This window comes from Poecile atricapillus, chromosome 1 (assembly GCF_030490865.1).
Source record: "Poecile atricapillus isolate bPoeAtr1 chromosome 1, bPoeAtr1.hap1, whole genome shotgun sequence".
Classification (NCBI taxonomy): domain Eukaryota; kingdom Metazoa; phylum Chordata; class Aves; order Passeriformes; family Paridae; genus Poecile; species Poecile atricapillus.
The window spans coordinates 166,483,986-166,499,382 of NC_081249.1; the positions used below are offsets into that span (position 1 = coordinate 166,483,986).

A 15,397-nucleotide genomic window follows, 5' to 3' on the forward strand; every position below is an offset into this window, starting at 1 on the left:
TACTTAGTCTGACTAGCCCACTCTAAAACATCCCTAAGAATTTTTCTTCCTATATTCCATAGGGCTCAGCATGATGAAGACTTTGAGGAAACAGCCCAGAGTTCACAGAGAGCAAAACTAAGTGCAAGGTGTGGTAAAAGCTCTTGGAGACCAGCTGAGGAAGACCAGCCCAGAGGAGCAGGCATGGTAACTGCTGCCCAAGGATGGTACTTACTGCTCAAGAACACACTGCAATGTAAAGAGTTTTATATCAGATACTCTGTTAAGAGAGCACAGAGTTAATTAGGGTGATCCAGTATGAGACTGGGAAACCTGGGTGTCCGTGTGCAGGAGTACTCGTGAGTTCAGCTGTCTTAGCAGTGTGATCTGGCACGCACAGCCGTGCATTTCCAGTCCTGACCACTCCGTCACAGTGCTCGCTGCTTTGGGGACCTTTGTGTGCCTGTGGCAGCCCCTCTGGAGCCCAGGCTGGCATTGCACCTGGGACCCAGCAGCCAGGCTCTTGTGAAAATGAGTAAATCAACAGAATGTGAGGGGCACACGTTTCTTGCCTGGGCTTCAGAAATACATTTTTACCCCTTCAGAACCAAGGGGTTTTTTTACCCTTTGAAGATTTGACTGGCTTTTCTTTGTGATTACTGCACTAGCAATTGCTTCTTTTTGTTTCCAAACTCTTTGCTAACTCTGACCTTTTCTAGTGTCTCCTATTTGGTGTGAATAGGTCAACTCCCACTTTTTAGTCACCTGTTATGATCATTTCAATTTGTACTGCCAGAAAATTACTTTATGTTTCACCCCTTATTCACTGATTTACAAACTTATTTTAAGATAATCTCTCTAATTATTCCTTCAAAATCTCTCTTGAACACAAACCCCCAAACACTACTACTTCACAATTAAACTACTCCTTAGAAGGAGCTAAGTAGGCGGTTTTATAATTTTCCATTATAGTTTTCCATAGTGGAGCAGGAATTATCAGGCTCTGTTATGGTAAGAAGAGAGGGAAATTTTCTTATTTCAGCTGAGGTATAATGGCTCCTTAAACATGACCAGTCTGGGGAAAATGCTGAAATATTCACCGTGCTCTTTCCACCAATTATGCAAGATGCTAAAGTTACCACCTTTGAGGGAATTGTAAACCTTGATGTCACAGCACAAGGGGAGAAATACCCTGGAAGAAAAAGCTTCCATTCTGTCGCTCTATTAGGAACGGCGAAATGAACAACACAGACTCTCTCAGGAGTCGATCAGGAGAATTTCTCTCAGTTTATTACTTCAGGTCTTTTTTATAGACCGATACGTGGAAAGTACAGAAAGGAAACTCTTATTCGTTAGCAAACTAACACATCACCATCATTGGTCAGTGGGGCACACCACCCCTCGACTTTCTCCTGCAAAGAAAACAAGGAACAGACAAACAACACCTGCAAAGCTGTTTTCTGTCTCTGAGGATTGTTTTAAATCCTCCTCATGATTTCCCAGGCCACTTTCTCAGGCAAGACTGAGAAAGTTACGTGGCCTGTAATTTACACAGGCACTGTGCTTCTCTGTTTCACAGTTAGCATCCATACCATTCCATATATGCTGTTCAGTAATTATATGCCATTTACTTAAAGTAAAACTAGGGGAGAAGAACTTCTCCCTTTCATAGTAGACCTTTAGAGGCTAAAGGGCTTTTTCCAAGAAGAGTGAGTGATGTGTTTCCCTTGTAGTATTGTATGAAAAACAAGAGACCAGACTACATCTGTATTGTTAAGGCATTTGTCCTCTTCTGGCCTCCAGTGTATGTAAACAGAGCAACCAATAAAAATTTGTATGCCAATGAATTTTTTCTGGGTTTTTATAGCATGTAATTCCAAAGGGCCTTCTATTCCTCCTACATTTTCATTTCTGTAAGATAAACAAGAGATTTACTATGTCTATGGGATTTCACCACCCAGGCAGGCAGCCACTCAGTGCTTATGAGGCTAACTATAATATTTACTTAGTTTGGTCTTCATTTGGGCTTTAACTGATATTTTGCCATGATTCTGAATCATTTTATAATGAAATTCTTTGTTCATGAGACCTTTGAGAAACAGTGTAAAATGAAGCTAAATGAAGAAAAAGAGGAATCATTAGGAAATATTCAATGAACCTCTGTTTAGCCAGGTTTGTTTTAGGGTTTTCTTGACCACAGAAATCCTGTTTCTGCAATGGCATATTTATCCTGTAACCAGATGGCTGGATTCACCAAGCAGTACTCATAATTACTTGTACTCTGAAAGTTTTACTATCTAATAATATTTCTGGTGAAAGGCATGGAAAATTATTTTCTTTAAGTCTCCAGTTTTAAGAAAGCAAGTTTTCTAAATTGTTTTTCTAGTTGTTTCTGTAATTTTGCTGAGGCCCTTGCATGACTTTCAGATCTGTTCCAGATCAAACTGTCTCATTTTTGGAAACCAGCAGAAACTAATAAATTCTCTCTTTTCTTGGTACAACTGAGAATTCTTCCCCTGAACCCTTACAATATGTGGTTCAATGTCTGAGTCAGAGAGCTGGCTCATGTTTAGCTTTTATCTAATTCACTTCCCTTTTGTAATAGCACAGGGAGTGCAAGAGATAGGGACGTAGATGGGAAAGTGACAGGTGGTCAGAATTTTATTTAAGAGAGTTGGTTAGGGTTTTTTTAGTTTGGAATTGTTGATATCATCCAACTAATTTAAAAGTTATGAGAGGACTTTCACACAACCTACTCCCCACCTACAACCCTTACAGGCTACCAAAAATTCTCACACCAAACAGCCTGCAAGATGGGAAATTGTTCAGAATTGATGCTCTCAGAGAGAAGGAATCCTGATACTGCTTTATCACTTTCACATCCATATGCACACTTGGGCCTTTAGCAAGGAAATCTGCAGCTCAATCTGACCTAAAGACATCTGCTCTTTTGGGGACCTGGTTCTTCCATATGAACTGCTCTATTAGGGTCAGCTCGACCACTTTCTCAACCTCCACAGCACTTTTACAGCACTTCAAGTATTGATTTTTTAGATGTTAAGGTGAATTTCCAGGGTTGCAGAGTATCCCTCACAGAACAGAATAGATAGTGCTCAGCTTTGGGCACTTCATTCTTGAATAAGAGTTGAAAAAGGGCAGTGTAAATTCACTGTACATGAGTGAGCACCACAGACCTTGCAGATTTTTGTAAGGAATGGCTCTATTCCTAAATTATACAGAAGTTGTGGTTTTCTGCTTCCTTTTTCAGTGCCATATTTAGATGCTAAAATCAATCCTACCTGCAGTACACACAATCAATTCAGCTCCCATTGACATCCACACAGCACGTAGGCATGCAGAATTTTGATGTAAATGTGATATACTTGCCTAATGACTCACAGATTTACAAATGAGGACTGACAATTTTCATGGAAAACATGAACAGAGCTAGCAAGAGTTAACAGTCTTAAAAAACTAAAAACCTGATGTGCCCCTTTAATACTGCCTGTACTGGCGCATCTTCAAAGAAATATAGCTGGCAAGAATATCCATGTAATTGTGCATGTAATAGATATTGGCTAAGCCAGCAGTTCTCCCAAGGGCTTATGAGAATATTTTTGCTTGAATTCTTAGTCATCAAGGATCTCCAGATTTACTAGAAATAATGCATGCCAAGTGGGGTAGCTGTACCTGGTTATCTAACCAAGTCAAGGGCATTTGCCTTCTCCACACTCTTGTGGAATTCCTTTAATGCATAGGCCTGACCCCAGATGCATTTATTGCCTTGCAAGGCAGTTGCAGAAGTGATAATTTAGTAAACTGGAAGGCACTTCAACCCTACAAAAAAAAAAAAGAAAAAAAAAAAAAAGAAGAGGGGCTTGAAGAAACCTAGAGCAGAAAAAGAATCCAACATAAGAAGCTGTTGTAGTGCATTTTTAATACATGATTTTATGTGAGCCAATGGTGCTTTTCTTTCATACTTTTTTCTGATTTGGTGGCTATTTATGGATCCTATTTCAATAGGTGCATTTCAGACAAATAAGAGAGTTCACAGGAACTTTGATGTGCAATAAATTACGTTTCAAATATGACAGCTTGCTGCCTACAACATTCACTATTGCTTCTCAAAAACCTTAATTTTGCTGAATGTCAGGTCAGACTTTTTGGAAATACAAAACAAAAGCACTGCTCAGATAATCTCCATCCCCACTTATGGCTGACTGTAGGAAGTTTCAGGTCAGGACTCCTGTGATTTCAGCTACAGTACTGCTGTCTCTAAACACTTCAGAATTATATTTTTTTCTCAGGTAGGTCCTTGACAGCAAAAGCATCAGAGACAGATGACTAACGAATGTACAGAGAGACCTGTCTGTTAAAATCTGTGCAAAATGGAGGTCAAACATTGCAAAATTAATGCAGTCTAGTTTTACCCCTCATTGTGCATCCTGTATGCCAAATATTCCAGTATGGTAGGGGTAGATGGTAATTTTTTAGTTAACAAAAGAAGTCATCAAGGACCAAAGTGCATATCCTTGACATTTTAACTAGTTACCTGTAGGTGCTGTGCTGGTGGAGGATGAGGTGAGGCGAGTTATCCCTGATAACACCAGGCCACAAGGCATGGGCAGTCCACTCCATGTGCTGGCTGCACCTTTTCTCTCCCTTGGGTTAGTATATCTGAAGTATGAGGGGCTTTGGTACACTGAAGAGTGGCCAAGGGTTCCTTGTACTCTTCAGAGAGATGCTACTCTCCCACTTCTCATCTTTCCATGTTGCTCCTGAAAATGTGAAATTTCTCAGTTGGCTGGAGTTGGCTCAGGGTGATATGTTTTCCTCTTGATAGAATTTCAATTTCAGCCAGAGCTGATTCAGGGTATCTACAGCTGGCCCAATGTATTTATTGCCTTTGGTTTTAAGGCAGACTTTCTGAACATCTGTAAAGCTTTCACTTTTTCTGTTAAATCATCATGTTCTTTCTGTACTCCCTCTAGCTCCACTGTGGAGCTAAAATAACTGAGCAAATCAGCTCAACACTCCTGTTCTCTTCCAACTCTTTAAGCTCCTTTCCAAAGTCCATCTAATTTTCCAACAAAGTCTTTGAACTTAAGTGCTTATTTAAGAAATCATGTCTGCCTTTTAAAACTTTTTTTAAATTTTTTTAAAATTGTTCTTATTGTAGTTGCAGGGAATTTACAAAAGCATAGCTGGGAACTATCCTCTCAGCTGAAATAAATTTTCCACCCTCAAAAAAAGTGCATTTAACTCATTATACACCAAGTGTGTCTAATGTCACGAAGTGAACTTGCACTATTTTCCATAAGAAAATCTCACACTTCTGATGAGGATAATTAAGACTTTTTACAAAGGTTTATAATTCAGTTATCTAGTATTTACTAGTAAACAATAAAACTGGGGTTGTTCCTGGGTTTCATTTTGTAGAATTGGGCAGAGGGGAAGGGGAGAAACGAGGCAATATGAACGATTTCCTATTAATTTTCATCCTTGTCTTCCCTTTAACATGTCTCAAGTAGCAGACAGTTAACTGCCCCCCTAAACCTCACCACTCCCAAAGCAGGGGAGCAGTGATGGAGCAAGCTGTATTAGTAGCTGTGGATGAAGAGACTTGCAGCTTGGCAGCCCTGTGCAAAGCTAAAATCCTTGGCTTGTCTCCAACAACAGACGTTTGCCCCTTCAAGCAATGCTGAAACGATTTTATTCTCCTTAGAGAGAAAATGCGTTAGACAGGTATAGCTGACTCAGATTTTCCATGGAGCATTGCTAGCTTGCTTTCTTTAAAATCTGGAGATGGGGGATATAAGGGGATGATTATAGAGAAAATATTTTGCATTAAGCAAGTCTAGGTCTGTGTGAATAGGTTGGCTAGAGGTTGGGTTTTTTTTTCCCATAGGACTATTGGAAAGGTTTGTGCTTGCTCACATGAAAAGCTGTATTATCTCTCACTGCAAAAATGCACACTATGGTTTTCTCTCTACCCCATGACCTGCCAGGGCTCTCCCAAACCAAACCACATTGCAGAAGCATTTAGCAGCTGTGACCCAACCTAGCCAGTAGCTAATGCCCTCCAGCAGTGTCAGGGAGCCCCAGGTCCCCTCAGTGGATGCTTTGACTCCAGCTCCTCCTAAGGAGGAGGGCAGAGCTGAGGCTGGAAACCCAGGGAGGAAGCAGTGTCCTGAGCTGTCCTGAGGCTCAGCTCAGGCAGTGTTGGAAAGGTGCCCTCCACTGTTGGTGCTGAGAGGACACTCTGAAGGAGCTTCTGATGGTTCATTAGCACCCTGAAAGCGTTCTACCCAACCCTGAACTGGCACTACCCATTGTGGGCCCCAGATGGGTTCTATGTATCTGGTGTTTGTGCAGAGGTGCTGGCAGGCAGCCTCTGTGAGGAGAGGTCAGGGCTGTCCTGTGCTGGACATGACCAGTTCCAGCCCATTCCAGAGGGCTCCAACACAGCCAGCACACAACACAGCAGAGCCCCGCAGCCAGGATGGTGACACCTCTGGGCAATACATTCGACAAAAAGGAAAACACATTGTGTAGCAGCTGTGACAGGGAGGACTAAAATAACGAGAGAAGCAGCCCCACGGACATTCAGGTGGGTGCAGAAGAGGGAGCAGGAGGTGCTCCAGACTCCAGAGCAGAGATTGCCCTGCAGCTCCTGGAGAAGCGCCAGGTGAGGCAGCTGTGCCTCTAGGGGCAGCCTGTGGAGGATTGTGGTGGAGCAGAAAGCCACACTGCTTGAGAACCCCACGCCAGAGCATGTGGGTGAGGCCGAGAAGGGAGTTACAGCTTGTGGAGAGGTTGCCCTGGAACAGGGTCCTGGCAGGATCTGCAACCCCATGGAGAGAAGACCACTCTGGAGCAGTCAATACCTGATAGATCAGATCCTGCAGGAAAGAGCCATGCCAGAGCAGTGTCTGAAGGTCTGTCAACTGTCCTCATGCTGGAGCAGAGGAACATCAGGAATAGGAAGGAGTGGCAGAGATGAAGCATTATAAACCAACCTCAACAGCCCCTGTGTCTGCTTTCCTGCACCACTCAGAGAGAGGAGTAGAGGAGTTGGGAGTGAAATTAAGCCTGGGACAAGGAAAAGGTTGGAGGAAAGGTGGTTTCAACTATGTCTTTACTACTATCCTACTCTATTTTTAATTGCCAGTTAATTTAATTAACTTGCTGCAGCACAACTTTCCCTTCACATGGTGCAGTTGGTAATGTTGACTTCTGCCTACTTGGCCCTCAGGAAGGTGCCCAAGTCACTTTTCTGCACCCTGAACGTCAGCTTAGTGGAGAGAATCCTCTTGGAGGCATTGAAGAGAATGGAGGTCAATATGATCAGCTGGCATGTGGACTCCAGCTGCTGTCACCAGTTTCTGGGAGCAGTGGATGAGTTTTGCCACATCTGGTTCTCCTAGGAACCCATGCTTTACTGTGCATGCACAAGACCATTAAAGATGACAATTTGTGCAATGATGTGCAGCTTTCACTGACACAAAAACTAAATTCTTGCCTTGCCAGAAATGTTGGGCCCCTTGCTCTGCAACAAATAATGAGAAGTGCAGAAGGGAGCAAGGTTTGAAGCTGGTAAAAGGCAGTTGTAAATCTAGAAGGAAAAAGATTATTCTTTACCAAGTAGCATCCACCATCTAGGAGAGGAAAGTGATCAGCTCTATGTCTCTGTTTCCCTTCCCCTGGAAGGACTTCAAAGATGAAGGAGACTTCTGGGATCCACGGTGGAATGAGAGGGAGGGAAAGAAGAGTTCCCCAGCTGAAAAGGATAGACTTATGGTTTGTGAGGCAAGGACAGGAAATGGGAGACACAGGAAGTTTTTCAGCCAACAGCAGGAAATTGTATCTGCATACAAAAAAACCCTGACACCATGATAACTACACAGAAAAAATATATATGTATATGTATATGTGCATATAATATATGTATATATGTATATGAAGACCCCATGGCTGCCTACTTGGGCTGAGTAACTTTGTAAAAATGATAATATTTGTACTCAAATGTCTGTTTTGATGTAAAGAAGAACTTATCAGCAGATTCATTTATTTGTTAATTATGCATCAGGTCAGTTCTAGTCCTAATTTGCAAAGTAATTTCTGGGATCTGCACAAGCTCTCCTCTCTGCCCTGGAGAGTTTACGTGCTCTGGGCTAGTCTTTCCCAGCAGTTGGGTTCACAATTTTCCCCAGGAAGAGCACGGCATCGGTGGTTTTATCAATAACCATCATCAGGAAGGGCTTGTTGAAGCTGATGCGAGGAGGAGGAGGAAAAGGTAGACTCATTGGTACTACTCCCATCACAGTCACTGCAGCAGCCTCTGTGCCATTCTCTCTAACATCCACCGTGGCCTTGTGAATCGCCTGCAAGGAAAGCAGAGATTATAATCAAGGAGCTGAAGAGAGGGAAGCAGCTGGAGGAAGATTTGCTTGCTTTAACACTGTGAGACAATAATTCTTAAAAGAAAGCGCTGGATGAATGCAGAGCTGGTGTGGAAAAAAAAATACTAATGTCCAAGACACTATCTTTCCAAGACAAGCAAAGTTTGCTCTGAGTTCAAAAACAGTTTTCTTCAACAGAGTCAAACATGCCTGCTTGCAGAGACTGAGCAACACAGAAGATATTTTTTTCTTAGAGTAATATTTTGTCCTTAATACTGAACACAAAAGAAGAAATTTTTCATTTTGCATCAGTTTCTGTGTAAGCAAAATAATTCTCTCTGCAAAAATAATAGTGACAGGCTTTATAGAGTGCCTTTCTGTAACACAGCCCATGGATAAGATTTTTCAAGGCTTTCTCTGGTAGGTATAGAAAATTTGTGTTTAGGAATTCACATGAGCTATTTCATTGGTTTTGGACAGCCCTCTGTTTTCTTCCTTCATTGTCTGCAACATATCTAAAATTTCCTTTCATGAGTCTCTGTTTACCCTTCACCAATTTACTTGGCTTTCCAGGCATCAGTCCCATATCTACAATCCAGGTGTTTCCATATAACACAGGGAAGAATGTGAGGAATCACAAATAATATATGATGGAAGGACCTCTAGAGGCCATTGAATGCCACCAACCCGCCTACACTGTGTCACCTCTGACACCAGATGAGGTTACTCAGGATCTAATCCAGTCAGGATGTGAGTATTTACAAGGACAAAAATTTCCTAAGTAACCCATATGAGTTTTTGTTCACCTTCATGGTGAAATTTTTTACATAATACCCAATCTGAATATCCCATTTTCTATATTTTTTGTGTTTTCTATTGATGTATCACAGTTTATCTGCAAGAAGAGTCTGTGTTCCATCCTGTCTGCATCTTTCTAATAAATATCTGTAGCCAGGGCTAAGAACCCCGCCTTCACCCTCTTTTCTGACTGGCTACTCTGGCTCTCCCAGCCTCTCCTCAAACATCCAGTGCTCAGCCATCCTGCCCACCCTCCACTGCACTCACTGCTCTGGGGTGCCCACATGTCCCTTGTACTCAGGAGCCCCAAACTGGATGTGTTGAACTCCAGAGGCAGTCTCAGTGAAGTGAAGAATAGAGGGAAGGCTCACCTCCCTCATGACACAAGCCATATATTCCTCGGGACTCTAGAGAAATCATTTTGTTTATCTGCATACTCATTTCTTGACTGTGAAATGGGGATATCCCTGTCCCACAGATATGTTGTCCATATCAATTCTGAAGTGCTCAGACAATGTGAAAATGAAAGATGCATACATAGTATAAGAATGACTATTCCCAGACTTACGTCATAACTGTGATCCTTGTCATGCATTACTTCTTTAATACCAGCTTTTTGTGAAATTATTCCTGCTATGCTTTCTGGTTGTTTTCTTCTTCAGAGACTTTCAGCTAAGTTTGTAGGATCACTGTGTTGTTAATATTAAGACAATTTAGTATTAAACTTAGGAATAACAGCTATTTAATGCCTAACCTTTTCCTTCCTTTTTTACCATCATTAAGCAATGACTACACTCTAGGGGTAGCATCAACCTATTTGTAGGATTAAAACTGCAGAAAAACAAGGCAGAAAAATCTCTTGATTATCATCCTTGCTTGTATACTTACTTTGGAAACCTTCAGAAGAAGATTTTTTGCCACTCCAGAGAGATCAGCCTGATCACTGAACACCTCTGTCACACCCATTTTCTTAAACAGGCTCTTAACATCATAGGAGCCTGAGACAGAGAATTGTGGAAGATCCAAGTAGATGTTCCTTTTCAAAAATAAATAAAAATGTGAGTTTGTTATTGCAAGATCCCTTGAAGCAATATCTCTTGCAGTTATATATCCATCCCAGATACCCAAGGAGCTAAGGCTTGGCTTCCTAAGGCAGTGATAAATCTCATGTTAAAGAATCAGAAACTGAGGTATCTGTCCCACCAGCCACAGTCTGATCCGTGGTGCAGGGGTAGGGTGATGGTTTATGAAAATGACTGACTGGAAAATATTATCCGGACCCGAGAAAAAGGAATTGTATTTTCTCTTTAACTGGCTTCCTCCTACTGAAGGCAGGTTCTGGAGGGCAATCTACCCATCTCTCAACTGGGAGCTGTGACTGAGGGAGCTCAGAGGGCTCCCCTTTGGTATGAATTCACATGATACCTTGTCTGGGTTAAAGGAGCTCAGTAGTGCTTGTTCCTCAGAGATGTACTTAGCTATTCATCATGGTATCCTAAGTTTTACCTTTCCTGGATGAGTAGTTTTGGCCTGCTCAATATTTAAACAAAGCCCCAGTTAAAATATTACCTGTTTTCAAATGATCTCAACCAATTAGCCACTGTTTCTTTTAGCAGAGCATCTTCCACCTGTTTCATTGTCCCTTCATCAGGCAGAACAAAAAATGAAGTAACATTTCCTCTGTATGGGATTTCTACTACCCAACAAGACAACTTCTCATCCCTGTGGACATTAAAGTCCCCGTTTTGATGCATCATTTTGACCTTAACAGAATTCTCAGCATCCAAAAAGAAGTCATTATCTCTCGTCTTGAAACTGTTGAAAGGTCTTTCCCAGGAGCCTTTGAAAAAAAGAATGAGTATAGAATTTTTAAAAAAAGGAATAATAAAGTCATGCCACATTAATTGATGCTTACAATAATATACTTGAACTGTAGAGAAAGCAACAAGCCTATGCCAATTTAAGGATTCTTGATCCCTGGCCATGGAAAGAAACCTCTTTTCAATGGTTTTAATAAAAATCACACAAGAAAAGTATAGTTTGAGGCTTGCAGTGGAAAAGAGATGTGCCTTTATTCAGATAATGGTAAATCTTTCATAGACTCCAACTATACAAGGTTCAGGTTTGTTTCTTTCATGCAAGTGTCATCTGTGTTTGACCATGTCCTGCACAGCCAAACACCCGTGCCTTCCAACAAATGATCATAAATTCTGAATGTCTTCAGCTCTGAACCTGGCTTAAAATTTATATTACTTCTGCTGCTTATTTTATTTTTTCATTATTTTTTTAATTTCTCATATAGAAAATGATTCTATCTTTCAAATATTTTTTTAATATTCAAATACTAAATTAGATTATAGGATGTGTTCACAATGTGAAAAAGTTTTGTTTCTTAGAACTTCCAGATCTGATTTGTATAGCTGCTACCCATGTCTGTCACTCACCTCTAAAGAAAATGTAGTTAATGAGAACCATCACATTTTCTGGATCAAGACTCTTCAATAAGTCAACAATTTTGCCGTGTGTTTTTGTTTCCACATAGTTGTTGATTTCCCTTAGAGCCTCTGGAGGATTCTTGAAGTTACTAGAAATTGCTTCAGCATGATAAAATTTTGAGACATCATCCAAAAAGTTTTGAAGCAATTCCACGTGGTTATCTATGAAAAGGGCATTGCCCATGTTCAACTGGACTTCTCGGTGAGGGTCATTCAGCAGCTGGAGGATACGCTGAAATCCTTCATGAATCTCCTGCTCCTCCAGCTGAGTCAGGTTGAAGGCAAGGCCTTTGTGCAGCTCTCTGAGCGTGTTTGATCTGGCCCCCAGGGTGAGCATTGAAAAGGCAGTGGAGATACTCAAAGGAGAGAAGAAAATGTTCCCATTGCCAAACTCATCTCTGATCTGCCTGTAAAGCTTAAATGCAAAGTCAGCATTGCTGGGGGCTAGCTTGACATGAGGCAAGTTTTCAACATCAGCCTGGGACTGGTCTTCTGGGGAATGGTGTACTTGTTGTTCCTGCTGTTGACCCTGGACTCGAAGTCCAAGAAGCAGCAAACACAAATACAGTGCAGACTTCATTGTCCTGAATAGTCCTGTTAAGAAAGAACAGAGCAACTTTTAGGTCTAGAGAAGTTTTTATTTACTGAATAAAAAGATTTTTTTATTCTAGATACTGATTTTCAGATGTCAGTCATTAAAACTACTATTCTTTTTGGAAATACTCTTCTACTTGGCCTCTGGACAGTCTATTTCTAGTCAGTTCTCTTTGTTTGTGACCAAGGAGCAAAGGAAATAAGACAATAATGTGGTATTTCCAGGGAAGAATCAGCTTTCCTGAGGTATTATGTGTGAAATAGTCCTTGCTTCTGACCAGCATGGCCTCAGTGCATTCCTGAGTACATTGGGGTACCTGGCTGAGTTCATGTATTGGCACCCATCTATCTGGCAAGTACTTTGGCAGGGTGACCAGCTTTTGCTGATATGTTTCTGTGGTACCCATGATCTTGTTATGACTTTGGTTTTCAGGCACTGCAGAGATAGTCAGTTATAGCAGTGTATAAAATCCACCTAAATGCTCAGCCCTTAAACTGTTTATATATTTCTGACTCTTATATAACAGCTCTGACTCAAGACCTATATTATTTCAATATTTTACCTTAAGTGTTCAAGCAAATTGAGGCTAAATCAAGAAAATTTATTGACACAATGTGCTCTATATTGCACATAAGCTATACATAATGTTGCAAAGCTCAAGACTTAAGAGCTTAGGAAAAGCTACAGTGGAATCTGCCTTGCTGTGTATATGAAACTTGATGACCCTTCCCTTTCCTTCAACTGACAGAAGCTAAATCCTCATCATCCCACAGTCTCTCTTCCATCCTTTTGGTGGAATAATCCTGTGACATATTGGAGAAGAATGCTCTCCATACAGGGCCTCACCTAAATTATCTCAAATGACAGAAACTCAAACCCATGAAGCAAGCATTGGCCCTCAGGGAAATAGGGATGGTCTGAATACTGTTCATAGCAGCTACATACTTATTCTGAAGAATGAGATTCTGCCCAGAATCTGCCTCAGCCTGTGTGTCTAAAGCCAGGTCCAGGTCTTGCACCAGACTTACTATGGGGAGTTGTTATTTCCAAATGGGCTTTTCTAAATGTCCATTATGAAAAACTGGAGATAAAAGCTGTTGAAGTGCTGAGTATGGGAGCTATGCTCAGCATGTCTAAAATGCTGGGTATAAACACTGAGGGAAAAAAAAGGCATTCAAACTCTTGATAATTAATTTTTGTTCTGGTAACAACTCATTTCATAATTCCTCAAATCTGCCTTTGGGAGAGACTGATTTCTCTTCCTGGCTACTTGCAAGTAGCCTGGTCTTTAATCATACTAGACAGAAATGAAGCTGCTCTCATTGATCCTGCATCAGCCTGGAATAGTTGGGACTTCAACTAAATTTATTCCTCTGGGAGCAGAGACAAGGTTTTGTTCCTTATCTTGGTATTGATTGTCGGGTATTCATTTTGGACCTCATAACCCTGTCATCCTGTCACTGTAGCTAGGAGCTGGATTACTGAATGAATTCTCCTTCAAACATTCAGAACATGCTTCCAGAAGCTAAAATAATTTCCAATTACTGTACAAAACAAGTTAATCTTACCAGTAAATAGCAGGGATCACACACAGCACACAGTCAAAGACTTCTAAGAAAGTATAATGTGGTACTTACTGTGCCGGACTTTTCTTTCACAATGCTTCTCCCCTCTTATTCATTTGCTTCCTAGTATTATCAGTGTCCACTGGTAAAGATTAAACAGGGCAAATAAGAGTTATTTGCAAAGCAAAGATTGAATAAACTCTTTCTTTCCTGGATATCAAATATTTAAAGTCTTTTTCCCGTCACACAGCCAGAACAATGCCAGCACCTAGCCAGCTCTAAAGGGAAAGAAAGACCAGGGACATCGCTACTCTTGGCTCAAACTAAACTGTAAGTAAAAGAGTTTTACCAATAACTGTGGTAAATGAGTTCCTGAAAACACAACATGAGGAGAACATGCAAAAGCAAAGAAAAGACAAAAACCATGGAAGCCCTCTCCCACTGAACTTTCTGCACAGGATACCCTGATGCACCAATGCCATCTAATTGAGTACCCAAGGCAGCAGCAAGTTTGTTCAGGTACAGCTCCACCCTGCCCTAAATAGCATTATTTGGTGGGCTCTGAACACTGGTTAGCTTTGTGAGGGACCTTTGATGAGTATTTTAGAAACTACTGAAGTGAAAAGCAAGGCATAGCATGGCTTGAAAAATAACCAAAATAAGAAAACAAATAGAAGAATGAAATAGGCAAGCTTTTCCACAGCAAAATGTTAACTGGGGAGAAAAGAGATCTTAACCCCTTGTGTTATCTATGCATAGCATAAGCATGAATTACATACATATCATACATATCCTACACTGGGATCCCTCTCAGAGGAAGCTGAAACAGGCACAATTTAGCTATTTAGAAGGTTATTTAAGGATGAGGTGCGTGGCACTTATCCTAATTAGCAATGACTAATTATTTCCATTGAATGTACATGATTTTGCCCCAGGTAAACTTTCAATTTATCTACACATAGGAATCAACCATCATTGTTATTGCTGTGTAACTACTCTCTCTTGCAAGACAGAGGCAGGGTTTGTCAGAATACAGAATACAGAGAGTTTTTTTCATGATATGTGCAGAAAGTTTATTGCAGTATTATGTAAAATGACCAAGTTTCAGGAATAGCAAGAGTGCTGTTGCTTAACTCTAGCAAAAACAAGATATTTTTCTCAAGCCTAGGCCTGCCTACATAGATAGCATTAATCTTTCAGCCCAGTCCTAATGCTTGGCTAACCATCTGAAGGATGCCACTGTTTCTTGAGAAGAATTTCTGGGAACATCAAAGCTGCTGCAGTGATTCCTCTCTCCCAGGAGATGCAGCAGAACTGAGCATGTCAGGGAGAGCATGGAAAGTTGTTTCTGTCCCTGCTCACAGTTCCCAGGCACCAGATCCTCTGACCCTGGCCCAAGTGTCTTCCTAGACAAGGTTAAGACCAGCAGTTACAGCAAACCCACAAATGATAATTTTCAAAGAATCAGCTTCCCAGCAATTCCAGACTGATCAGCATGGTTAATGAATCTGTCAGTCACACCCAGTCCTTTGAAGAATTCCTTTAGGTCATAGGTGCCAGAAC

The 15,397-nt window shown here is 41.1% G+C and overlaps 1 protein-coding gene across 2 annotated transcripts; it reads right to left on the reverse strand.

Moving 5' to 3' along the window:
• Positions 1-7,880: 7,880 nt before the first annotated feature.
• Positions 7,881-13,983, reverse strand: LOC131576025 (alpha-1-antitrypsin-like). Of its 2 annotated transcripts, none has more exons than XM_058832272.1 (5): positions 13,907-13,983; positions 11,624-12,268; positions 10,749-11,019; positions 10,068-10,215; positions 7,881-8,363 (listed from the first exon to the last, which is right to left on the reverse strand). In XM_058832272.1, the coding sequence occupies exons 2-5, from the start codon at positions 12,252-12,254 to the stop codon at positions 8,154-8,156; spliced, it is 1,260 nt and encodes a 419-aa protein (XP_058688255.1). In that variant the 5' UTR covers positions 12,255-12,268; positions 13,907-13,983; the 3' UTR covers positions 7,881-8,153. The 2 variants fall into 2 exon arrangements, with proteins under 2 accessions (XP_058688255.1, XP_058688263.1); XM_058832280.1 differs by having other exon boundaries at positions 13,838-13,923.
• Between the last annotated feature and the right edge of the window lie 1,414 nt (positions 13,984-15,397).

What these genes read in the sequence shown, in the direction of transcription:
- LOC131576025 (XM_058832272.1), bottom strand. Translation starts at nt 12,254, where the DNA reads ATGAAGTCTGCACTGTATTTGTGTTTGCTGCTTCTTGGACTTCGAGTC. An exon ending in TAACTACATTTTCTTTAGAG is followed by an intron (nt 11,020 to 11,623) that starts GTGAGTGACAGA and finishes TTTTTTTCAAAG; the next exon opens with GCTCCTGGGAAAGACCTTTC. An exon ending in TTCTTCTGAAGGTTTCCAAA is followed by an intron (nt 8,364 to 10,067) that starts GTAAGTATACAA and finishes CTTTCCTTGCAG; the next exon opens with GCGATTCACAAGGCCACGGT.